Source organism: Montipora capricornis, chromosome 4, assembly GCF_036669925.1.
Source record: "Montipora capricornis isolate CH-2021 chromosome 4, ASM3666992v2, whole genome shotgun sequence".
Lineage (NCBI taxonomy): Eukaryota > Metazoa > Cnidaria > Anthozoa > Scleractinia > Acroporidae > Montipora > Montipora capricornis.
In genome coordinates, this window is record NC_090886.1 from 28,985,959 (window position 1) to 29,012,575 (window position 26,617).

Consider the following 26,617-nt stretch of genomic DNA (forward strand, 5'->3'; position numbering starts at 1 on the left):
TCGTACAAACTCGTTGACAGTAGGAGATAAAGAACGAGCACAGAACCTGTCCTTGTTTGCTCAAACTTCTGTTTTCGCGAGCCGCACACGCTCAGTTTTTGAATAAGTTTATAAGAAGGCAAATTTACTTTAACAACCCAAGTGTGGGAAGTTGGTTGCATGGCGAGGGGCGAAAGGACCACTAAAAATTCCTACGCAGTTCTTTCGCCTGTCGCGAAGCAACTGGTTTCTCATCCTTCCCAAGGACGCATTACAACTTAAACATCCATGTTGCAACCAAAAGTCACATCGACGTTCATGGTGTTGAACTGTCATTACCCGCTTTTCCTGCATATCATTGAGGCTGATATACGTCATGCCGTACATCTCATTAGTCAGCAGTTCAAATTCTCATATTTTTTTCTGATCCCTAAGGTTTGGTTCCAGAATCGCCGCGCAAGATGGCGCAAGCACGAAATTAAGAACAAACCCGCGCCAGGGATCCTTCCATCAGAGAACAGACAACCTATCTGTGATGTCACTCCACAAACCATATTCCAAACGTCACCTGTAATTTTCCCGCCACTCCACTCCGTGCCCTTTAGACCATGGGAACCATTCTACGCGCCATTTTCCACCACTTATTGGATACCTCCAAGGGAAACTTTGGAATTTGCCCATTGTCATAACACAGATGCACAGGTTACCCAAGCCGCAAACGAGATGTTTCAACTGCTGGGATCCGCTTCAGCGGCCCGAAGCCCTTCTCCCACATCTAACCTTGCGACTCTTTACCAGGCGTCTTGGGTTTATGATTCAGACAGTGGAGAGAGTCACCACTCTACAGATGATTATGTAGCAGCTGTTACTTTGGCCAGCTGTTTTCAGAGACAAAATTAGTGAGACGGGCGCCTTGAGACGGCAGAATTCTCGAGGTTTTTGGAAACGTTTTTTTCAGCTAAGACGGGCTAATGAAAATTTTGTAAATAAATGTATTTCCTTTATAAAGCTGTCTGAGTTTCGTTTTGTTTTCACCGTGTAAACAGGGCACGAAAACACAAGATCACAGACCCGCCTTTCAGGAATATATTATAAATTTGATGCACCGTGGAGTGAGATCCGAGCATCTACAGAGACGTGAGTTAGGATTAGTCTGAATTCTCGAAGGAGTATACTTTAGTTAACTGCTTGTAAACTTCTACAAAAAGATTTAAAAAATCTTTGGTGCCTTAGCCGAGGGAAAACGCTCATACACCTGTATTATCCCAAAAATTTGAAAGTCGTTACATTGATTGTGCTCATAGACCTCTTTACAACACCTTGAAAACAAGTCGCAACAATGCCTTTTTTGACGTTTTCGAGAATAATGTTACAAGTATTTCACATCCCCCCGGACTCCCCTCGAAAAGTTTGCGCCTTTGTTGCTCGCTCGGATTAGGCGCTCCATTAAATCTCAAGCGAGCCTCTCCCAACAACTTGGCATCTATGTAATGCTGCGCAATCATTCTCAGAATTTCACTCTAATCAAACACGGTGCGTTTTTTTAAAAAAATATGACTTCATTGCCCGTTCAAATCAGGAAAATTCAGATCATGATCCATCCCCACCTTTAAATTCGGAGAAATATACAGTCCAAACTTCACTACTTTTAGACGATAAATTCACAAAAGCGCCCTAGCCACAAGTGACCGTGACAATCTAATGAATTTTGAGTATTCGGAATTTCATACATTTGAACCATGGAATGGTCATGAAATCACGAAATGAAAGTGAGAACGATCATCGCCGTTATATAATCAAGTTATGTAGTTGCAAGGAAGCGTAAAATCAGACCAGGATTGACCGCTAGAATTAGAATCTATGGCCGTGCGATTACGCCGCACTCCTCTACCAATGAGAAAGTTAAGAAATAGGCATTTTCTGGATCAAGGACTGGATCGAAAATAAGACGATCGATCCGATCCGAGCATTCCTATTTGGAAAAGACGAAAGTTCTAAGGGCAGAAAATAAGACAATTTAGAATTTGTTTGGACAATACACATGTTGCTTTGGCCAAAAACAACTTTTGAAGTTTATCTAGATAGCTTTGGGCTTTTGAAAAACAGCATGACTTTAATATCTGTTTTCATTGTTTACGAAAAGCGATTAAAAAGGAAAGTGCCTGCGCTTGACATAAGAATATTACGAATAAGAGGAATGATGCTCCAAATGACATGTCTTATCATGAAAGGCTCTCTTTGTGTAATCTAGAGACCCTCAAGGACAGACGAATCGAGCTATGTAATATCTTTTTTGATTCAGTTATGTCTGAGACATGTCACAAGCTAAGCCATCTTTTACCAGACCTAAAATGGTCTCCGTAAGCAGCGGCAGTTTAAGCGCCCTGTCATCAGCACAAAACGCTACATGAACACTTTTATTCCCTCAATGTCAAATAGATGAGTACGTAAAGCCAATAGTTTTATAATCTTTTACATATAGCCTGCAAATAGTTATCTAGTTTTTTTTATCTATACTTACATTGTAAATAGCCATGCAATTCAGCCTTTCGGCTGCTAGATGATATTTTTAATAAAGCCATCGATCCATCCATTCATTCATCGATTCTCGGACTTATACGCACAATTTAAGCATGGTCTCTTATTGACACATCAATAAATCAGGTAACTTCAACGGGATTCGAACTCAGAACTCTGCGGGGCAGTGATACTTCCGGTTTCTTTGAGAGAGTCAATGATTGCTTAAATTGTCCAGATACGTGCGAGGATAACTTCTCTCTTTCATCTATAGCCCTCACTTCAAATATATACATTTATTTCACCAAGATATTAGCTTTTTTAAATAGTCTATCACCGACTCTAATTGTCAAGGAATGCGCACTTAACGTGGCAAAAATAACGAAAAAGAAAGGAAACATTTATAGGGGCGTTTTATTACCGTTTCTTGGCAAAATATGATTACTATTACTGTGCTTACGTGTTAATTCTTTTCCTAACGCTTTAATTCAACTAAACACTGCGCGAAAAGTGAAATGGCCTCACTCGCAATGACTTGAATTACTCTTTTTATAAAATTGCTGAACGAATTATTTTCTATCAGCGCAAAAGAAAGAGAATGAATTCACGTTTCGAAAAATATTCATGGTCCATAAATGTGGTAATATTTTATCGGAATAAAGTAGAATTTAATTTAAATGTGGTGGTTTATAATGATTAAGAAGGAGACCGTGTATAACATACACAGGTTTTGAACTATGACTATCGAGGAGTGCGGAGCAATGTTGAAGAAAATAATCATAAAGAAAGAAATAAGTGGAAGGGAAATTTATTACAAGCTATCGATAAAACGTGATTAAATTTCTGGGCGTGGTTTACACTTTTTAACGTCTTTATCAAATTAAAAACAACTAAAGAAAGAGTTAAATCTATTGATTCACAGTTAAGACTTGAACTACTATTTTAAGAAGTCACTTTCTAAATTTACTGGCTTAGCAAATCGCCATCTTAAAAACAAAAGAATCAAAACCATTTAACAAAAAGGTGAGACTAAACGCAGCAGAATAGCAAAAGTAAAAAGAACAATAGAGGTGAGAAATAATTTCGTAATAAGGTCATGATTTCATTTCATTGTGTTTGAAGCTTGAATTAATGAGCGTCATTGTTGGGAATATAAAAGAAGGAGAAATACAAACAGTTTCATCAAAGCTAGTAACGTCTTCCTAGAAGCAAGTGAGATTCTTCGCGCGATAAAGTTTCAAAATAATTATTTGGCATCGTGTCCAAGGTATGGTTTCAAGAAAAGCTATGAAAAGATCCGCACCAGAAAATGAATGTAAGTACCACAAAACGGACTTGTTCCTTTTTCTTTTTATCCCTATTTTAACGTTGATGGGCTGGGAAGGAGGCCATAAGGCCAGAATTGCCTCCTTGAAAAGTTTTAAATAGCTGACGTTTTGAGCGGAGTAGCTAAACACCAGACGGGCTACTACACGAATTACGGGTGTGCAATCGCTTTAATTGGCCTCTAGAGGTGCGATAAGAAACCAAATAGTCTGTAGATTTTAATCTTGTAAGTCATGCTCCCGAAGGAAAACAATATTTCACTCGATTCTCCAGGCCAACTTTAATTCTCGAGTTTTCTCCTCAAAATGAAATTTTTCACATATCACACATCACTGTATCATATCGCCCGAGTTAACACGATGGATTTTATTTCAAAGGAAAATATATTGGTGACAAGTGTTGTTAATAAGCTCGCTAAAAACTGTTTCTTCGAAATCTGGTTAAGTATCGTTTACGACTACTGGCTCTAGCCCGCAAAGTGTCCCACGAGCAAGTTGTAATTATAACCTGTTAAGTCCCCCGAAGGTCAGCTGTCCCGAAACCAGAGCTATGTGTGTATCTACGCTTCGATTCACATGGCAATAATTGTTACTGAACTGTTACATTGGAATTAGAAAATTGTCTCGTTCTTCAATAATTGTCTCGCACTTTACGGTGCTTTGTTTTCGTATCATTCTCTTATGCAAAGTCCAGTCTAATTTGAGAGTTTTGTGCTTTTCTTTCTTTAGCCCTTTGGTAGTAAATTTAACGGTTTTTTTTTTTAATTTTGGGCTCATTCATTTTTTTGTCATTTTTAAAGTTTCCTGTTTCATGCCTTACGTTGTTGCTCGGGTCTATACTACAAGCCGCAAGAAATCTTACGAATTTTCTTCACTCAAATTAGTCTGGCTTTTCCGAGTTCAAAGTAGTTTTCATTTTTTCTCAGACGGCAGAATGCGTCAAAGACGTCGAAGAACAGCTTTTACAGATGAACAGCTCGATCTATTGGAAGAAACGTTTCAAAGCGAGCAATTCCCTGGAATCCAGATCAGAGAAGATCTCGCGCGTGAGATGAAAATCAGAGAGGACCGAATTCAGGTAATCAGTGTTATGATGTTCTTGGTCATTTGCGCGTATTTGACTCTGTTGATTTTAAAGAGCGCGCAAAAGGTATTAACTTACCTTTTCCCAATATGACAGAAGACCTGGTTTTAAAACTTGCATTGGCGATTCGCTTTCAAGAAGTCGAAATAGGTCTAATAGCAAAATGTTTCAAAGAATAATTTGCTGTCGATAACCTTTGGGAACATTTTGCCTTTGCTCGGTTTTGGCGATTGGTCACTGATTGGTAGACCCACTTTTTAACATTTTTCGTAGAAACAAGAACAGTTATTTGCAGGACATGTATGAAGATAACTTGCATTGGGTTACAATCAAATTTGCTAAATTGAATTGTAAGTTAAACAGCCCGCCTCGATTAACTTTGCTATATACGCGTTGTGTATTTCTTCAATTTGTTAAATTATGAACGTTGAAATCTCCCTTTTTTAAGTTTGGTTTTTTACGGAAGATTTTAATTTCATATCCGGGGAACTTTTGTTCTCATTCTTTTAAATCCAGACTGGCATATCTGGTCAAACTCTTAGTTTGCATGTTATCCCCTTTTACTACTGAAGAGCACACTCTCGTTACCTTGCCTCCAATTTTCCCTAAAAAATATTCTTCTCATGCCGCCAGATTTACATAAGGTAGTGTACCCGATGTGACTGCAACATGAAAGGGAACGAAACGCTCTTTAAATCACGATAAATTGACATCAGTGCTGGTGATGAAAGATTTCCATAGTGCCAATTGCCCTCAAACAAGTAGTTACCATTGGTGATTACGAGTCCTAGTCAATTGTCTAAACTTAGGTTTACATTCTCTTAGGTTTGGTTCCAGAACCGCCGTTCAAGATGGCGAAAGAGGGAAATTAAGAACAAACCAGCCACAAGATTACTTGCCTCTGGGAAGAGTCTACCAAACTCTCATGTCACCTCGTCAACTATTTTCCAGCCGTCACCTGCTATTTTCCCGTCACCGCATACAGCACCCTTCAGACCCTGGGAGCCATTATATACGCCATTCTCCATAAATCATTTGCTTTCCCCGACAGTATCCTCGCAATGGTTCCGCCATGTTACGTCTTCACCGACTCCAGTTACTTCTCAGACAACCCAAACCGTGAACGTTATGGTCCACCCCCGCGTAACAGCGTCAGCGAGCCGCAGCCCTTCTCCCACGGCCAGTCTTGCCACTCTCTACCAGGCTTCCTGCGTTCATGAGTCAGACAGAGAAAGGAATCGCCACTCTGTAGATGATTATTTGGCCGCTGTTACTTTGGCCAGCGGGTTCCAGAGAGAAAATTAGTTGAATACAAAAAAAATACGAGAATTAACAGATATACATGGTGACAAGGTAGCTTTTTTATTTTGTTTGGAAAAATGTAGTTTTTACAAGATCTGAAAACTGAGTTAACATGTGTAAATGAGATATAAGTCGTCAAAATACGTCACGTGTTAAAAAATGGAATAAATGATTGTCATTATCTCTTAGGACGGTCTCGTTATGATCTCGTGTGTGTGGCGGACGGGTGGGAGGTTTACTATAAAGATGAGGGAGAAATTAAAGAAGAGAAAAGTGTTTCGGCGTTTCCTTATGTCACAAAGCAAGTCGAGCAAACACGTGAGCCTTGCGAAGCAGCAGAATTTAATATCGTTTGAGATTCTTTATTGGTCGTGTGTTGAATGAATTATAGTTTTAGGAAATCGATTTCGATCGAGTTGTGTCATCAGAGACAATGAATATCATAGTTGTACAAGATTGTTAAAAGTTTCCTCGACTTTTTACGTGCGATGCCTGTGACAGAACACGTTTGAAATGCGCTTGCGTGTTGTTTTCATGATGGTTAGATATGGCAATTAGCCATGTGACAGAAATACAACATGCGTGTTTCTTTTTATTTTCGCGCGACTTCCGAACACACACACAGATATGGCAATTAGCCATGTGGCAGAAATACAACATGCATGCTTCTTTTTATTTTCGCCCGACTTCCTAACACACACACCACTTCCCTTCTTTGAATTACTGCGTTCTCACACTGCATTCCTAGAAAATAGAGTCCCTTAAGGACGGTGCCTACTATTGTTATTGCGCATACGTTCTGCGCATCTCGACACACTCGAATTTCCTATGGGTGATGCTTATTAACACAGGGATATTTTTGGGGTGCTTCAAAACTATGCGGAGAAAGCAGAACTTAGCAGGTGCTCTTAGTATCCAAAAAGAAAATTGGGGGTAACCATGCATTTTTCAGAGATAATTAAGATTCAATTTGGAAAAGAACGCCATACATTGCTTTGTATTTCAAAGCTTTTACAAATATTGTTGATTAATTGTCTTCGAAAAATGCGTAGTTACCCCCAACTTTCGTTTCGGATTTCAATAACACTTGTTAAGATCTGCTTTTCCCGCATATTCAGTAAACCGCGCAAAAATACCTTTGAAATATTTGGTACCGTCCTTACGTGATCTTCGTCTGCTCTAAGAGCTAGCCACCGAAGCCTACTTTGAATTAAATCGATTTTTTCGATCAAGCGTTATAGAACAGTGATGAACTCAAGAATATTACAACTCTTGCTTCATTTCCAGTTCCCACCGTAAATTAATTTAACAAAAATTGCTGTTATTGATTGTGAGTACATTCAAATAAGTGGAATTTATAAAAACGCTTACTGGTAAATCGCAAAGCAAATTTTCGCTTCTGATCACACTTAACTTTCTCTAGCGCTTTTACCACGTCCGTTGCGACTCTCAGTCGTTTTTAAGGGTCAGTGGCATTTGCAACCAACTTTAACCTTCTACACAAACAGCAATAACCCACGTAAACGCCACAGGGTGTCTTATTATTAACTCGATTTGCCATGATCACCGCTTACCCGTTTAAATTGTCCTACTTATTTTAAGTTGCGTTGCGAGACAACTGACGCGCGAAACATTGCACTGTGTCCGCAGCACATGCTGTCAAAGCCTCTGAATTTATTGTGTAATGCTGAGCAATCATTCTCAGAATTTTCACTCTAATCAAACACGGTGCGTTAAAAAAAATGACTTCATTGCCTGTTCAAATCAGGAAAATTCAGATCATGATCCATCCCCACCTTTAGATTCGGAGAAATCTTGGTTAAGCTACCGTCCAAACTTCACTGCTTTTAAACGCTAAATTCACAAAAGCGCCCTAGCTGCAAGTGACAGTGACAATCTAATGATTTTTGATTATTCAAAATTTCATACATTTGAACCACGGAATGGTCATGAAATGATGAAATGAAAGTGAGAACGATCATCGCAGTTAAGTAATCAAGTTATGTAGTTGCAAGGGAGCGTGAAATTAAACCAGGCTTGACCGTTAGAATTAAGGCTGATTTCCATATGATCGCAGACGATCGCGGATCGGAGATCGCAGGCGATCGCAAAGAGAGCTGTTTCCATATAATCGCAGACGACCATAAACGATCGCAGAGCCCAATGAAGCCATACATTTCGCTCAGCGGAAATGTCAAATGTACAGTCAGGTGCATTGTGCTCGCGGGAAAATCGCCGCAAACAACATGGCGGACATCGAGGAGGAAATTTTGCTGCAAGCAAATTTAATTCTTCTTTTAGTCCTAAAGCGACGACATCGTCAGCTTCAAAACCGAAGGAATCATCGGTTTTGTGTTTGAAAAATATTCATGAAGACCCAGAAGGTATCGTCTTCAACCGCTTCAGATAACGACCATACGCAGTTCTTATGTTGTGGAATTTGACCTCTACCTCCGCTGCCGATAAATTAAATTTCTCGCCGATTTTTTCCCAACGGTTAGCCTTTTTATTTTTGTCTTTGAAATCTTTACTGTTACGGTTGTAAACGTACTCATATCGCGCAACTTCCTCCATGAATTCCTCGTTAGTAACGTTACCATGTTCAATGCCAGCCATGTTTACAAAAAATGAGCGTTGCTATAAACGAACATTTGGGCTTTATGGCTAAAGCGTTGAATCATGGGTCAGAATTTAAAATATTATGGGACACGTTTCGATCGCAGATCACAGAACTTTGGTTTCGCAGGGTCGCAAATTGCCTACTACTCTGCTTATGATAACTGCATTTAAAATAGCTGATGTTGTTACCGTCCTTTTCTCCCAGTCATATGAAACAGGTCAACTTCTCAAGGACTGAAGAAGTGCTCACGTAGTTCCAGTTTTTAAGAAGGGGGAAAAACATGATGCATGCAATTATTAAAGACCTGTCTCCCTTACTGTCTCCCTTATGTAAAATCATGGGACATATTATTTATAGGAACATTATGCACCATCTTGAGGACAATGACATCTTATTTGCGAACCAACATGGATTTCGGAAAAATCATTCATGTGAATCTCAGTTGATTCTGACTGTTGAAGACCTGGCTAAGAACCTGCGATCCGCGATCGTCTGCGATCATATGGAAACCAGCCTTTAGAACCTATTTCCGTGCGATTACGCTGCAGTCCTCTGCCAACGAATACGTTATCAAATGAATGCAGTCTGAATAGTAAGAAACTTGATCAAGGGCAGGAACGATCTGAGCATTCCATTTTTGGAAAAGACGAAAGTTCCATGGGCAGAAAATAAGGCAATAAACATGTTGCTTTGGGACCAAAACAACTTTTCAAGGTTATCTAGATAGCTTTGAGCTTTTGAAAAACAGCATGACATATGTGTGCTCATCGTTTACGAAAAGCGGTTAACCGGAAAGTGTCCGGGGTTAACATAAGAATATTACGAATAAAAGAAATGATCCTCGCACTAATATGGACAATTATAGCATGGTCTCCCATAGACACATGAAAAACAGTACAGACCTCGAACTCGGTTAGTAAGAGGTATTTCTTAACGTTGCAAAAATATCGAAAAAGAAAGGAAAAGGTTAAAAGGGAATTTTATTACCGTGTCTTGGCAAAATATAATTATTGCTGTGCGCACGTGTAAGTTCTTTTCCTAACGTTTTAATTCAACTAAACACTGTGCGAAAAGTGAAATGGCTTCACTCGCAATAGCTTGAGTTACTCTTTTAATAAAATCTCCGAACTAATTTTCTCTATAAGGACAAAAGAAAGAGAATTATTTCGCATTTCGACAAATATTCACGACCCATAAATGTCACAGTGGTAATATTGTATCGGAAGGAAGTAGAATTTGATTAAAATGTGCTGGTTTATATGATTAAGAAGGAGACTGCGTCTAACATACAAAGATTTAGGTTTTTGACTTTAACTATCGAAGGATGCTGAGTAATGTTGAGAAAAATAATCATAAAGAAAGAAGTAGGTGAAAGGGAAATTTTATCACAGGCTATGGATAAAACGTGATTATAATTCTGCGCGTGGCTTAATTCGTTTTCTAACGTTTTCATTAAACTAAAAACAACTTAAGAAACAGTTAAATCGATTGATTCACAGTTACGACTTGAACTACTATTTTAAGAAGTCACTTTCTAGCTTAGCAAATCGCCATCTCAGAGACAAAAGAATCAAAACAATTTAACAAAAAGGTGAGACTAAGCGCAGCACAATAGCACAAGTAAAAGAACAATAGAGGTGAGAAATAATTTCGTAAGAAGGTCATGATTTCATTTCATTGTGTTTGAAGCTTGAATTAATAAGTGTCAATGTTGGGAATATAAAAGAAGGAGAGTTTTACAAACAGTTTCATTTCCTAGAAGCAAGTGAGATTCTTCGCGCGATAAAGTTCCAAAAGGTATGGCTTCAAGAAAATCTGTGAAAAGATCCGCACCAGAAAATGAATGTAAGTACCACAAAACAGACTTGTTCGTTTTTCTTTTTATCCTTATTTTAACGTTGGCGCCCTGCGAAGGTGACCATAAGATGGTGCACAAAGCTTTGGTTTTATCCAACGAGTTGACAGCGAAAAGTGAAAAGTTTTAAAAGTCTGGGGCTTTGAGCGGAGGATCTAAACACGTGACGGGCTTATTTTGCCTACTATGCGCATTACGAGTACTATAACGCAATCGTTTTGAGTCTTATTCAAAATCGGCTTCTATAGATGCGAAAGGAAACTAAATAGTCTGTAGATTTTTAATCTTGTAAGTCACGCTCCCGAAGGAAAACAATTTCAGCATGAATGTGTACGCAAAGGGAAATTTCGGTCGCACCCATTCCCGAACGAAAGTAAGGGGAATCAGTTCATTTGTTCCTTTAAAGTAAAAGAAAAGTAACCCTCTGAACTAAGGACGGAGTTACCCCCCGAGTTACCTCATGGACCACTAGTTAATAGCTTAGGCCATGCACTCAATAATGCCTGTTTCCTGGAATTGAGATGTGTGATGCGCAGAAATTTTCTAGACTCTCAGTTGCTCTCAATAGACAGAGCTTTCAAGATATTTCGCAGTCTAGCTCTTGATTTTCTGAAATTTAAGCTGTGGCGCGGGGTCGGTGAGCGTTTGAAGCTCGGAAATTTGAGTTGAAAGAGCAAGAAACGTTTTCGCGTTTCCGGGTTGAAGGTACCCTCTAGAATGTCCGGACAAAAATTTGTGCAGTTTCGCCTCAACGCCGATTCGCTAAAACTGAATTGGACAAACCCCTAAAACTAGAGACGTGATTTCACTTAGGCCCTTTCGTGAATCATGGCGTTAACTTTACGCTATTTGAGAGCTCACTACCACACGAGCAAATGGTCACTCATACATTGAATGGGTAACCGGTCGTTCCGCCGCAGAGTCGATCTGCCCCACGTATGATTGTGTCTAAGCACTCATTTCAATGATTAGATCTAAGCACTGAGTTTTAGTAAGGAAAATTTAAGGTTATTAGGATTGGCTAACTATTATGCAAGGGTCGCAAGAATGCTGTGGGGCGAAACGACAGAACTATGTTTGCTAGCACAGGACATTCACGGGTTTCCTTTGCTAAACTTCTTTATAGCGCGCCTTGTTGGACGAAGCAGCCATAAACTATATGAAATGCTCTTTCCGTTTAGGTTAATATGCCAGGAGTTTTCAGGATTAAGACAATCCGTTGACTTTTCATACCCTATTAATTCCCTTAAAGAGGATACACTTGCGTAAAACCGAACTAGGGTTTTTTTCGCTTCAGAAGTTTCACAGACTTTTCACGCCTTTATATTCAACAAATGTCAACACGCAAAACCGCAGGTTTTATCCTTTCCCGTGATCAAATCATTCCCAGGGAGTAACCCGCCCGTGAAGGTCCACCGTAACCTTAACGGATTCCAAACGTTTCGACCCCAATCGAGTTCGCCCCTATAGAATTCAGTCTTAAAGACTTCTTCTAACAATAATCGCAGCGGGAGCTACTAATGCAGAACTGTATCAGTCTTAAACTATTAAAACGAGTACGCACAGTAATCTTTGGTTGCTATTAGTTCTGGTAATGCAATTGCTCATGGGGCGAACGGGTTTTCAGTTCGCTATTTGGTATGGAAAATAGCACAGGCTGAAAAAAAGCGCGTTGCAAAGCCGCTACCTTAGGCAGCGTTTACACGAACGCGATTTCACATCGACACGGTTTCACGACTTCAAAACCGCGTCAAAATCGATGCGGTTTGGAAATGTTTACACGAAACCGTTTTCACCAGATAATCAAAGTCGTGACTGTATAAGCGACAGCGCTGCACTACTTGTTAAATTCACCATTTTGAATCGAACAATGCAAATTTCGTGCCAAATTGGGAACCGTATTGGGCGCTATTTACAAGACAGATGAAACCGTATCGTTCTAAAAACGCTCCACTTTTGGCAGCCTTTTCAAATCGACCCGGTTTCACCAACGGTCTCGATGGGTGTCGTGTAAACAGAAGGCGTAACGGCATCGAAAACGATGCGGTTACTAATGAAAAGGCGTTCGTGTAAACACTGCCTTATTAACAACTTCTGTTTACGCCACACAGATGACGGAACTCGCCAAAGACGTCGCAGAACAACTTTTACAGACGAGCAGCTCGATCGATTGGAAGAAACTTTTGGAAAAGAGAAATTCCCTGGTATCCAGATTAGAGAAGATCTCGCACGTGAGCTGAACATTGGGGAGGACAGAATTCAGGTAACCTCACTAAAACTTTCCTTAAATCAATTGCAAAAAAGTTCCCTTCCTTTTGACACAAGGTCGTTTCGCCAAAATGAAAATACTGTGTCGTCGATTAGGAATATTTCCTTCAGAAGCTACAGTTGGCTTTGATACTCCATCTTCACAATTAGATCGTACAAACTCATTGACAACAGGAGGTAATTTTGAGACAAAATCATTTTTTGACCCTTTCGTGGCGATAAAGAACGAGGACAGAACCTGTCCTTGTTTGCTCGATCTTGAATAAGGTTTGGTTTTGAATAAGTTTATAAGAAGGGAAATTTACTTTATCAACCCAATTGTGGGAAGTTGGTTGCATAGCGACGGGCGAAAGGACCAAGTCTGCAAAGTATCGCTCTCCTCGCCTGTGTTTTCCTTCTTTACGTCAAGTACGGCTAGTCATCCGGAGAAATATTGACTATTGCTACGTCATAGCCTCGTTTGCATACACAAAAACAAAGATGGTAGATTTCAATTTAAAATTGCCCATTTTTGAAGCGTTATTGTTGGCTATTTAAACACATTAAGCCCAAATGAGTGGTCAAGTATGACATTACTGGTAAAGAACTTTCGATTCAGAGAAACTTTTTCTAGGCCGTACTCTCACTTTAATCGGTTTTTCCTTTGTTCAGGAATGATAACCGAATTTTTATTGTCAACTGGAATTAAATAACAGTTATCTGTACTCTTTTGAACATTAAGAAAAAGTTGATTTGTTTGTTTGTTTTGCTCTAAAATGCTCTAAAATATGTAATCGCAATGAGTTCTCGTAAAATTAGGGGGAAATTTCACTAGCTTGTGTTTTCAGAAGTTTTTTTAAAGCACCTAAACGTTATTTAAGTGTTGGAGCGGATCTTGTTTGAGGTTCGTCCTTTCTTGGTTGCTTTGCCGTATTTTGCCGACTCCTATTCCAAGCCAACCTGGCGTGTTTCAATGAAATACATCAAAATGTAAATGATCTCGTTTTCAGATATAAAGTGCAATGATGAAATAAAGTTCATCAGTAAAACTCTTTTTTGACCTTGAACTGAAAAAAAAGTTTTTTTGGCTTCTAATTTTAACCTGTTTCCTATTTGCTGGCTCTTGACAGTTGACTCTGAAATGACTTTTTTCCCTTTCCATTCGCTCGCCGAGGGTGTGCTTGTTTTCTTTTAAAACTCATGCTGTTAAAGAAAAATTCATTCCCAAACTGGTGAATTCCAAAGTAAAATTCACTCGAAAAACCGATCTCGTACTCGTGGCTTCGTGGTTCATTCGATATCGGTATTTAGAGTGGAATTCACTAGCTAGGCAATGAATTTTTCTATAGAATGAGGCAAAAAAAAAAAAGATTTAATTATTAAAGTAGCAACCGAAACACCAAAACGCGGACAATTCGAAAACTTTTATTTTCACTAACCCTACAGGCAGTAAGAATAAATAACCAAGGAGCTCCGCTTTTAGGCTTGGCTAAATCTTTATATTATTTTTCTCTGATCCCTAAGGTTTGGTTCCAGAATCGCCGCGCAAGATGGCGCAAGCACGAAATTAAGAACAAACCTGCGCCAGGGATCCTTCTATCAGAGAACAGACAGCCTATCTGTGATGTCATTCCACAAACCATATTCCAAACGTCACCTGCAATTTTCCCGCCACTCCACTCCGTGCCCTCCAGACCATGGGAACCATTCTACGCGCCATTTTCTACCACTCATTGGATACCTCCGAGGGAAACTTTGGAATAACACAGCTGCACAGGTTACCCAAGCCGCAAACGAGATGTTTCAACTGCTGGGATCCGCTTCAGCAACCCGAAGCCCTTCTCCCACATCCAGCCTTGCGACTCTTTACCAGGCCTCTTGGATTGATGATTCAGACAGTGGAGAGAGTCACCACTGTACAGATGATTATGTAGCCGCTGTTACTTTGGCCAGCTGTTTTCAGAGAGAAAATTAGTGAGACAGTCGCCGTGAGACGAAACATGCACCGATCTTGACAAACAGGCGAAAATGATTGAATTCACAAGTTAGTGGGTCCAACTCAGCAGAATTCTCGAGCTTTTTGAAAACGTTTTTTTCAGCTAAGACTGGCTTATAAAAATTTTGTAAATAAATGTATATTCTTTGTAAAGCTGTCTGAGTTCCGTTTTGTTTTCACCTTGTGAAAAAGGATCACAGGCCCGCCTTTCAGCAATATATTATAAATTTGCTGCAACGTGGAGTGACACCCGAGCATCTACAGAAACGTGAGTTAGGATTAGTCCCAATTCTCGAAGGAGTATACTTTAGTTAACTGCTTGTAAACTTCTACAAAGGGATTTCAAAACTCTTTGGTGCCTTAGCCATGGGAAAACGCTCATACTCCTGTATTATCCCAAAACTTTGAAAGTTGTTACATTGATTGTCTTCGTAGTCCTCTTTACAACACCTTGAAAACAAGGCGCAACAATGCTTTTTTCGACGTTGCCTAGAATATTGTTACAAGTATTTCACTGTCCCCCTTTATTTACAAGGGACTATAGTAGTTGTGATATTGTCACCCTCCTTACCGTATATAATTCCTCTTAGCTTTTGTAACCGAAAGAAACATGGCTCTGACTTGAGGTGGTCTAAGAGCTCGTAATCTTTCTATTTTGCGATTTAAGAGATAGTTGGTGCGTCAGGGTTTAGTAATGCTTTGTCGCAGAATTTTCAGGAAACTAGTGCGTTCCTAGAATTTGCAAAGATTAGGTGGCTTCAAGATTTAGGAGGAATTGAAGCTCTGCGATTTGTCTTTCCTTTAATGGACAATATGAGCATTAGGTAAGATGCGCTTTTCTTTCCTTGGTCATGGTGTTTCTGTTAGGTTCGCTGCAGAGAACGCTTTATCACTTTGCAAGACTGGCATAGTAATACAGAGTGCGGCTTTAATTGGTGAGAGCAGATTTTGACCAAATGTTCGTTAAATGCGTTCCTCGTTTTAATCAGCCAATAAGACAACAAGTATTTTGGATTCGTTTCGCGTCGCTTGGTTAATAGCCCATTTCCGAGTGCGTTCCTAGAATTTGCAAGTTTTAGGTGGTTTCAAGTTTTAGGAGGAATTGAAGCTCTGACTAAAAAGTCCTGGAGTGATTTGTCCTTCCTTTAAGCGACAAAGGGAGCATTAGGTAAGATGCGCTCCTTTTTTCGTTGGTCATGGTGTTTGTGCAACGCAAGACTGGTATCGAAATACAGAGTCCGTGCTCTAATCGGCGAGAGCAGATTTTGACCAAACGTTTGTTGAAGGTGCTGCGAGTGACGTCCCTCGTTTTAATCAACCAATAAGATGACAAGTATTTGCGATCCATTTCGCGTCGCTTGGTTAATTGAGCCAAGCCGTATGTAAATTCTAGGATGGAAAAGTGTCAACTGAGGGGGGTTAAAAAAACTCTTACGATGAGTCGCAACTGCTGAGAAACTTTAAGTAATTGAAATTCTCAACCAAGATGAAGGAGTTCTGATTTCGATCGAGTTTTGTCATCAGAGACAATAAAAATCATGGTTGTAAAGGATTGTTTAAAATTTCCTCATCTTTTTATGTGGGATGCCTGTGGCAGAACAAGTTGAAAATTTGCTGGAGTGTTGTATGCACCGTGGTCAGATATGGCAATAGACCATATTCGTATTCTCAGTATTGGACTGGAAATAGCTTGCAATGGAGACTAATGCGAGGAAATCTTTTCAAATGCAAATACTTTTTAATATATTCCCCTGCATTAGCCTCCATTGCAAGCTAGTTCCAGTCCAATACTGGGAATACGAATATGGTCTATTAGCCATGTGACAGATATACAAAATGCATGTTTCTTTTGATTTCGCGCGAAAGGTAATTGGGAAAAGCTCATACAGACTTCTCAACACACACCCCACTTCTCGTCTTCGAATTACTGCGTTCTTACACTGCATTCACAGAAAACAGTATCTTCTCTGCTCTAACAGCTAGCAACCTAAGCCTACTTTGAATTAAATCGATCAAGTCGGTTCAAGCGCTATAGAACAGCGATGAACCCGAGAATATTACACCTCTTGCTTCATTTCCGGTTCCCACCATAAATGAATTTAACGAAAATTGCTTTTAGTGAATTTGAGCACATACAAATAAAATTAATTCATGAAAACGCTTAAAAAAGCGAATGTTCACTTCTGATCACACTTAACCTTCCCTTGCTTTATCACGTCTGTTGTGACTCTCAGTAGGCTTCAGGTATCAGTGACATTTGCAACCAACTTTCACATTTTACACAAACAGCAAGAAACCCTGGGTAATGCTGCTGAACCATTTTTCACAGAATTTTCACTCTAATCAACCACGCTATGTTTTTTTTTTAAATCTAAAACACAGTTAGGTGACTGCATTGCCTGTTGAAATCGTGCAGGAAAATTCAGAGCATTAGTCACAAAATTTTCACTCTAATCAACCACGATACGTTTTTTTTAAAATCTAAAACACAGTTAGGTGACTGCATTGCCTGTTGAAATCGTGCAGGAAAATTCAGACCATTAGTCACAAAATTTTCACTCTAATCAACCACGATACGTTTTTTTTAAAATCTAAAACACAGTTAGGTGACTGCATTGCCTGTTGAAATCGTGCAGGAAAATTCAGACCATTAGTCACAAAATTTTCACTCTAATCAACCACGATACGTTTTTTTTTAAATCTAAAACACAGTTAGGTGACTGCATTGCCTGTTGAAATCGTGCAGGAAAATTCAGACCATTAGTCACAAAATTTTCACTCTAATCAACCACGATACGTTTTTTTTAAAATCTAAAACACAGTTAGGTGACTGCATTGCCTGTTGAAATCATGCAGAAAAATTGAGACCATAATCAATCCCCACCTTTAAAAATCGGAGAAATCTTGGTTTGTGCTATCGTCTACACTTCACTGCCGTTAGACGCTAAATTCACAAAAGCGCCCTACAAGCGACACAATCTAATGATTTTAGAGTATTCAAAATTTCGTATATACAAGTGAACCATGGAATGGCCATGAAATGATGAAATGAAATTGAGAAAGATCGTCACGTTAGGTAGTTGCAAGAATTGTGTGGACCATAAACATATTGTTTTGGGCCAAAAACAACGTTTCAATTTTTTCTAGGTAGCTTTAAGCTTTTGAAAAACAGCATGACATATTTGTGCTCATCGTTAACAAAAAGCGATTAATTGGCAAGTGCCCGCGCTTAACATAACAGACATAAGAACGTTAGGAAACAGAGAAATGAAATGTCGACAATTTAAGCATGGTCTCTTTCTTATAGACAAATGAATAAATCAGGTAACGTCAACGAGATTCGAACTCACAACCTCTGCGGGGCAATGATATTTTATATGTCTATGAGAGAGTCAATGATTGCTTAAGTAGTCCAGATGCGTGCGAGAATAACTTCTCTCTTTCGTCTATAGCCAGTACTTCAAATATATACATTTATTTCACCAAAATATTAGCTTTTTTAAGTAGTCTATCACCGACTCTAATTGTCAACTTGCAAAAATAACGCCGAAAAAGAAAGGAAAAAGTTATACACTTTATTACCGTGTCTTGGCAAAATATGATTATTGCTGTGCACATGTGTCAATTCTTTTCCTAACGCTTTAATTCAACTAAATATTGCTCGCAAAAAGAAATGGATTCGCTCGCAATGACTCGAGTTACTCCTTTTATAAAATAGCTGAACTAATCTTCGTTATCATGACAAAAGAAAGAGAATGATTTTAGATTTCAAAAAATAGTCATGGCCCAAAAATGTGGTGATATTTTATCGGAATAAATTAGAATTTAATTTAAATGTGCTTGTTTGTAATGATTAAGAAGCTGGCCGCGTCTAAGATACAAAGATTTGGTTTTTGACAATGACTATCGAGGGGTGTGGTGTAATGTTGAAATAAATAATCATAAAGAAAGAAGTAAGTGGAAGGGAAATTTTATTACAGGCCGAGATCGATAAAACGTGATTATAGTTCTGCGCATGACTGAATTCGTTTTCTAACGTCTTTATTAAACTAAAAACAACTTAAGAAACAGTTAAAATCGATTTTTTTCACAGCTACTATTTTAAGAAGTCACTTTCTAAATTTACTTGCTTAGCAAATCGCCATCTTAAAAACAAAAGAATCAAAACGATTTAACAAAAAGGTGAGACTAAACGCAGCACAACTAAAACAATAGAGGTGAGAAATAATTTAGTAATAAGGTCATGATTTCATTTCATTGTGTTTGAAGCTTGAATTAATGAGCGTCATTGTTGGGAATATAAAAAGAAGGAGATACAAACACTTTCATTAAATTAAAGCTAGTAACGTCTTGCTGGAGGCAAGTGAGTTTGTTCGCGCGAAAAAGTTTCAAGTGAATTCTTTGGCGTCGGGTCCAAGTTATGGCCTCAAGAAGAGGAGTGAAAAGATCCGCACCAGAAAATGAATGTAAGTACCACAAAACAGACTTGTTCGTTTTTCTTTTTATCCCTATTTTAACGTTTACGCACTGGGATGGTGACCATAACGTGGACTTGGCACCCCGAAATGGCTGACGTTTTGAGCAAAAGATCTAAACACCTGACGGGCTATTATACGAATTACGGGTATGCAGTCGCTTTACGTCGTATTTAAAATTGACCTCTATAGGTGCGATAAGAAACCAAATAGTCTGTAGTCGGTGGCGCCCATTCCATCTCGAATTTAGAGCGCCTGCAGCGCAGGATTTTCCTATGTTTCTCGTTTTAAGCATTAGTGAAGACAGACAAATAGGGAATTGTTACCACTCGATTTCCCAGCCCAACTTTAATTCTCGAGTATCTCCTCAAAATGAAAACAGTCACAAATCACAGATCACTGGATCGTATCGTCTGAGTTAATTAACACGATTGATTTTATTTCAAAGGAAAGTATTTTGGTGACAAGTGTTGTTAATCTTGCTGAAACTGTTACTTCGAAATCCGGTTATATTAGCGCTTAATCACGGTTAATAGTTCTAGCCCGCTAAGTGTCCTACCTGCGACTTGTAACTTGTTAAGTCGCCCAAAAGTCATCTCGCCCGAAACTAAAGCTATGTGTGTATGTATCCTTCTATTCACATGGCAATAATTATTATTGAACTCTTAATATTGCAATTAGAAAATTGTCTCGTTCTTCAATAATTGTCTCACTCTTTACGGTGCTTTGTTTTTGTATAACTGACTGAACAATGCGTTCGACATGTTCAATTAAGTAGCTTATATCGACTTTCGGTTACTTAACACGATCAAATTTTCGGGCGACATGACGATAAAGTTCGGGCGAGATAACCTTCAGGCGACTTCACCGCTCAACTTAGTATCCTTCGTGTTTTGAAATATTTTCTTTTTTATTTCACTTTGTCACTGCCCGTACACCTCTTATCGAGACCGAGACGCATAGAGAGTACCCTGCGAGCAGAGTCTCTTTCGATCTTCCTAGATAATTCGGGAAGAGGAAAGTAGACTCTGCTCGCAGCCTCCACATTTCGCATTGAGCATGCGTTAAAAATTTAAATGTATTCGCTGTCAGTCATGCGTGACCTGTAGCCACAAAAGCACAAAACGAAAACAAACAGTCGGGATATTTTCCAACAACTCTGGCAAACACACAACAATCAAGGAATCATTTCATTGGAAACTCAAGATAGTCCATACTCTTAAAATGCCATTTCATTTTTTTACTGAAAAATTTATAGGTTTCTGTAACACAAGTTTCTGTAACCGACACACATAGGAAAAACTCATGGGAATTCTAACAGTTAAAATTGCCACGCTGTCGTAAATTTCAAAATATTGATGACGCGTGGCGATTGATCATGCGCAAAAATTAAAAAAACAGGTATGACAAGTCGAAACTGGACTGACTCATCCAATTCTTTGGATGAGCGCCAAATCAAAGAATGTGGAGGCGGCGAGCAGAGTCTACTTTCCTCTTCCCGACTTATCTAGGAAGATCGAAAGAGACTCTGCTCGCAGGGTACATAGAGAGTTAAATGCACAAAGTTTGTTCAAAGTTTTACTAGAGTCACTCTAATCTGCATCTTCTGCCGACTATAAATGAGGGGGTTAGTTTCTAAAGAAACTGTGGTGCCGCGTCGGTGGGGAAGTAATATACAAAAATTTGGTTTTATCAACGGAGTTGATAATATAAATTGACCACCAAACAGAGATTCTAAAAGCTGACGTTTCGAGCGTTAGCCCTTCGTCAGAGCTGTAATGTCTGTACTCCAGACTGTTCCACGATGCGAACGGATTACACTCCAGAAAACACACTCACGTTTTCAGTCCGCCATCTTGACTTTATTGACTACCCACAATACACTCAAGGCACAGGTTACACAGGCAACCCACGGAACAATCACAACAAGAGCGAATCCACGACGAAGGGCTAACTCTCGAAACGTCAGCTTTTAGAATCCCTGTACGGTGGTCAATTTACATCATCAATTCCCTTGATAAAACCAAATTTCTGCCGACTATGTCGCGTGTTCGCAAAACAACTTCACTGGTGAAGGCGAATCGACACGTAAGCAAAACAACTTGTAGGCGAAACGACCAGTTACCCAACAAGTGAGGTACCTTCTGGATCGAGATTTTGGGTCGAAAACATCGGTTTTCATTTTTTAAAATCCTGTAGCGGTACAATGACGGGTAGCTGTTGTTTCCGAGTAAAATATCAATCACACGAATAGACTTAGCGTGCACTTATAACGTGAAAGGCGTTCGTTGTGTTATGTACTCAAAACAATTCTCAAAACTCAGTTTTCCTTTTTCTCAGGTGATAAAATGCGTCAAAGACGTCGCAGAACAGCTTTCACGGACAAGCAGCTCGATCTATTGGAGAAAACTTTTGAAAACGAGAAATTCCCCGGAATCCAGATCAGAGAGGATCTCGCACGTGAGATGAACATCAGAGAGGACCGAATTCAGGTAGTGTTACAGTCATCTTTCTCATTATTGGCCATTTCCAGGTACTAAAAACTCACAGGTTTCAAAGCGAATACAAAACAAATTAGATTTCAATTTTCCATTTCTGTCAAAACATCTAATTTTCGAACTTCCACTCGCGACTTGCTTCCACTGACTCCGGAATGGATTTGCTATGAAAATGCTACGACGATAACCTTCGTCCACGAATGCATTTCAAAAACAAGGTAATGAGATCAAAGAGGCACGACACGGCATTTGTGTGAGTGCGTTTCTGATCGACGAGTCTTAGTCTTAGATTTTTCTGCACAATTGCCGATAATTATAATAACAATCGAAACCGCGTCTCTTTTCCTCATTACCAGGAATATTTCCTCTTATCGGAGAGGCTCAAAGCCAATCTTTTCCGTTTCCTCTTTAGCTTTTCGTGGAAGTAGGAAAAGCGAGATTCTGGGCTATAAAATGTTGTCATCAAAATAGGCCACGTGTTTACCTTTGCTTTTTCTTGTTCTATCTTCTGTCAGGTTTGGTTCCAAAACCGTCGTGCAAGATGGAGAAAGCGCGAAATCAAGAACAAACCAGCCCCAGGCCTCCTGGTTTCAGAGAATACTCCACCAAATGCGACTTCACCAATCATTTTGCAGCCGTCGCCTGCTATCTTCCGGCCACAGCACCAAGTACCCTTCAGACCCTGGGAGTCATCCTGTGTGCCTTTTCTCCCCAATCAGTTGTTACCACCAAGAGTTCTTTCGGAATGGTTCCGCCATCTTACATCTTCACCTACACTTGCTGCCCAGACCACCCAAACCGTGGACGCTATGGTGAGCCCGCGTGTTACAGCGTCAGCGAGCCGCAGCCCTTCTCCTACGGCCAGCCTTGCAACTCTTTACCAAGCATCCTGCGCTCACAATTCAGACGGAGGAAGGAGTCAATACTCTGCAGATGATTATCTGGCTGCTGTTACTTTGGCAAGCGCATTCCATAGGGAAAATTAGTGAAAAGGAAAATACACAAAATAAATAATTTTCTAAGAAATTTCAAAACAATAGTTTATAACAACTAGATTAGGGTTTTCTTTATACTTGTTTTAAAGTCTTACGTTTTCATGCGATTAAGCTATCAACCACCTCACTTATTCATCTCGAAGGTAATTTTTCAGTAATCAAAATGCTTCAACTGATATAAAAAATAATGAATAAACGGTTTGTTGCTATTTTATATGACAATGAGTTTAGTTGTTTTGTAGTCATTGCTGTGAAGAGGGATATTTATAACCGTCCCTGATCCCGGCGCCATTACAAAACACTACCGTGACACCCTGAAATGCACTGGTAACGAGGTGAAGCTCTTCCCCCGAAAGATTAAGGTTTTCAACATTTGCTGGTTGTCAACGAGCAAATAGATCGAAGACGCCAGAAGTCAATGTCACTCGAGATTGTTTATTGGTCGTGTTCAGGAATTCGAGTTTGATAAACCTTTTTCATAAATGGTCGCCTAATATTTACATCAAGTTTTGTTCTAGTGTTGATAAGCCTCTCTAGCTTCGTTGCTATGGACAAAATTCAAAAGAGGGTATACACGTAAAAGAGGCCAGTAGTAAAAGCACAAGGGGATCATTCGGCTACCATTTATGAAAATGGTCTATCGAGTTGTCCAGGAGTCACGTTCGTTCGTTTGTTCGTTCATTCGTATTCCTTGAAACAGGGGGTTAATTGTCCGGGTCTAATTGACCGTGGGACGAATTGCCTGACACTGGCTAAAAATATTTGGCTTATCTTGACCGTATCACTTACTTCAAAATCTGCAAAAAGGTGTTTGGTTCCCCCCCCCCCCCCCCCCTCCCTCACCGGTACAAATCTGCTAGCGTGTTTAGACCCTCTTTCGCGGATTTGGACCCCCCTAAAAATAAGCGTTTGATTAGTTTATGTAATGGCATGGGCTCACATAAAGGGCAAAATTATAATTATTGTATTATCAATTGAAAGTAAAAAAACTTTAAAAAACAATGCTTTCAAATACAAGAGTTAGTTTGCATACACAAAAACAAAGATGGTAGATTTCAATTTAAAATTGCCTATTTTTGAAGCGTTATTGTTGGCTGTTAAACACATTAAGACCAAATGAGTGGTCAAGTATGACAATACCGGTAAAGAACTTTCGATTCAGAGCAACTTTTTCTAGGCCGTACTTTCCCTTTAATCGGTTTTTCCTTTGTTCAGGAATGATAATCGAATTTTTATGGTCAACTGGAATTAAATAACAGTTATCTCTACTCTTTTGGACATTAAGAAAAAGTTGATTTGTTTGTTTGTTTTGCTCTAAAATGCGATCGAACACGTGCTTTTTAATCCGTTTGCCCAACTGGTTTTCGATGTGCCTCGACAGTGACAAGAAAATTTTGCCCTTATGTTATAAACATGTGATTGCAATGGGTTCTCGTAAAATTAAGGGGAAATTTCACTAGCTTGTGTTTTCAGAAGTTTGTTTAAAGCACCTAAACGTTATTTAAGTGTTGGAGCGGATCTTGTTTGAAGTTCGCCCTTTCTTGGTTGCTTTGCCGTATTTTGCAGACTCCTATTCCAAGCCAACCTGGCGTGTTTCAATGAAATACATCAAAATGTAAATGATCTCGTTTTCAGATATAAAGTGCAATGATGGAATAAAGTTCATCAGTAAAACTCTTTTTTGACCTTGAACTGAAAATTTTTTTTTTTGGCTTCAAATCTTAGCCTGTTTCCTATTCGCTGGCTAGTAACAGTTGACTCTGTAATGACTTTTTTCCTTTTCCATTCGCTCGTTGAGGGTGTGCTTGTTTTCTTTAAAAACTCATGCTGTTCAAGAAAAATTCATTGCCAAACTGGTGAATTCCAAAGTAAATTTCACTCGAAAAACCGATCTCGTACTTATGGCTTCGTGGTTCATGCGATATCGGTTTTTACTGAGAGTGGAATTCACTAGCTAGGCAATGAATTTTTCTATAGAAGAAGAAGGCAAAGAAAATGATTTAATTATTAAAGTAGCAACCGAAACACCAAAACGCGGACAATTCGAAAACTTTTATTTTCACTAACCCTACAGGCAGTAAGAATAAATAACAAAGGAGCTCCGCTTTTAGGCTTGGCTAATTCAGTAAATTATTTTCTCTGATCCCTAAGGTTTGGTTTCAGAATCGCCGCGCAAGATGGCGCAAGCACGAAATTAAGAACAAACCCGCGCCAGGGATCCTTCTATCAGAGAACAGACAGCCTATCTGTGATGTCACTCCACAAACCATATTCCAAACGTCACCTGAAATTTTACCGCCACTCCACTCCGTGCCCTCCACACCATGAGAACCATTCTACGCGCCGTTTTGCACCACTTATTGGATACCTCCAAGGGAAACTTTGGAATTTTCCCATCGTCATAACACAGCTGCACAGGTTACCCAAGCGGCAAACGAGATGTTTCAACTGCTGGGATCCGCTTCAGCGACCCGAAGCCCTTCTCCCACATCCAGCCTTGCGACTCTTTACCAGGCCTCTTGGGTTAATGATTCAGACAGTGGAGAGAGTCACCACTGTAGAGATGATTGTGTAGCAGCTGTTACCTTGGCCAGCTGTTTCGAGAGAGAAAATTAGTGAGACAGTCGTAGTGAGACGAAACACGCACCGATCATGACAAACAGGCGAAAATGATTGAATTCACAAGTTAGTGGATGGGTCCAACTCGGCAGAATTCTCGAAGTTTTTGAAAACCTTTTTTTCAGCTAAGGCTGGCTCATAAAAAATTTGTAAATAAATGTATATTCTTTGTAAAGCTGTCTGAGTTCCGTTTTGTTTTCACCGTGTGAACAAGACACGACAACACAATATCACATCCCCGCTTTTCAGGAATATATTATAAATTTGCTGCAACGTGGAGTGACACCCGAGCATCTACAGAAACGTGAGTTAGGATTAGTCCGAATTCTCGAAGGAGTATACTTTAGTTAACTGCTTGTAAACTTCTACAAAGGGATTTCAAAAATCTTTGGTGCCTTAGCCGTGGGAAAACGCTCATACACCTGTATTATCCCAAAACTTTGAAAGTTGTTACATTGATTGTCCTCGTAGTCCTCTTTACAACACCTTGAAAACAATGCGCAACAATGCTTTTTTCGACTTTGCCTAGAATATTGTTACAAGTATTTCACTGTCCGCCTTTATTTACAAGGGACTATCGTAGTTGTGATATTGTCACCCTCCTTACCGTATATAATTCCGCTTAGCTTTTGTAACGAAAGAAACATAGCTCCGACTTGAGGTGGTCTAAGAGCTCGTGATCTTTCTATTTTGCGATTTAAGAGATGGTTGGTGCGTCAGGGTTTAGTAATGCTTTGTCGCAAAATGTTCAGGAAACTAGTGCGTTCCTATAATTTGCAAGGATTAGGTGGTTTCAAGTTTTAGGAGGAATTGAAGCTCTGACTATAAAGTCCTTAAGTGATTTGGCCTTCCTTTAATGGAAAATATGAGCATTAGGTAAGATGCGCTTTTCTTTCCTTGGTCATGGTATTTCTTTTAGGTTCGCTGCAGAGAACGCCTTATCACGTTGCAAGACTGGTATAATAATACAGAGTGCGTGCTCAGATTTTGACCAAATGTTCGTTGAAGGCGTTCCTCGATTTAATCAGCCAATAAGACAACAAGTATTTTCGATTCGTTTCGCGTCGCTTGGTTAATAGCCCATTTCCAAGTGCGTTCCTAGAAT

The 26,617-nt window shown here is 39.4% G+C and overlaps 3 protein-coding genes across 3 annotated transcripts in view; all 3 read left to right on the forward strand.

The window, feature by feature from the left end:
- LOC138044593 (retinal homeobox protein Rx2-like) overlaps positions 1–927 on the forward strand; it is a 12,482-nt gene extending 11,555 nt beyond the window's left edge. The window contains exon 3 of the mRNA XM_068891068.1: positions 415–927. Coding sequence (XP_068747169.1) covers positions 415–879 — 465 coding nt within the window. The 3' untranslated portion in view covers positions 880–927. The remainder of the gene's footprint in view (positions 1–414) is intronic.
- Positions 928–3,741: 2,814 nt separating this feature from the next.
- LOC138046455 (uncharacterized) lies at positions 3,742–14,693 on the forward strand. Its single transcript, XM_068893087.1, has 7 exons — positions 3,742–3,811; positions 4,748–4,899; positions 5,731–6,209; positions 8,509–8,591; positions 10,616–10,672; positions 12,794–12,945; positions 14,454–14,693. The coding sequence occupies exons 1-7, from the start codon at positions 3,766–3,768 to the stop codon at positions 14,691–14,693; spliced, it is 1,209 nt and encodes a 402-aa protein (XP_068749188.1). The 5' UTR covers positions 3,742–3,765.
- Positions 14,694–19,345: 4,652 nt separating this feature from the next.
- LOC138046456 (paired mesoderm homeobox protein 2-like) lies at positions 19,346–22,949 on the forward strand. The gene is made up of 3 exons (XM_068893088.1): positions 19,346–19,391; positions 21,741–21,892; positions 22,414–22,949. Exons 1-3 carry the CDS (start codon positions 19,346–19,348, stop codon positions 22,882–22,884), a joined length of 669 nt encoding a protein of 222 aa, XP_068749189.1. The 3' UTR covers positions 22,885–22,949.
- The last annotated feature ends 3,668 nt before the right edge of the window (positions 22,950–26,617 follow it).

What these genes read in the sequence shown, in the direction of transcription:
- LOC138046456 (XM_068893088.1), top strand. Translation starts at nt 19,346, where the DNA reads ATGGCCTCAAGAAGAGGAGTGAAAAGATCCGCACCAGAAAATGAAT. An exon ending in ATCCGCACCAGAAAATGAAT is followed by an intron (nt 19,392 to 21,740) that starts GTAAGTACCACA and finishes CCTTTTTCTCAG; the next exon opens with GTGATAAAATGCGTCAAAGA. An exon ending in TCAGAGAGGACCGAATTCAG is followed by an intron (nt 21,893 to 22,413) that starts GTAGTGTTACAG and finishes ATCTTCTGTCAG; the next exon opens with GTTTGGTTCCAAAACCGTCG.
- LOC138046455 (XM_068893087.1), top strand. Translation starts at nt 3,766, where the DNA reads ATGGTTTCAAGAAAAGCTATGAAAAGATCCGCACCAGAAAATGAAT. An exon ending in ATCCGCACCAGAAAATGAAT is followed by an intron (nt 10,673 to 12,793) that starts GTAAGTACCACA and finishes TACGCCACACAG; the next exon opens with ATGACGGAACTCGCCAAAGA. An exon ending in TTGGGGAGGACAGAATTCAG is followed by an intron (nt 12,946 to 14,453) that starts GTAACCTCACTA and finishes CTGATCCCTAAG; the next exon opens with GTTTGGTTCCAGAATCGCCG.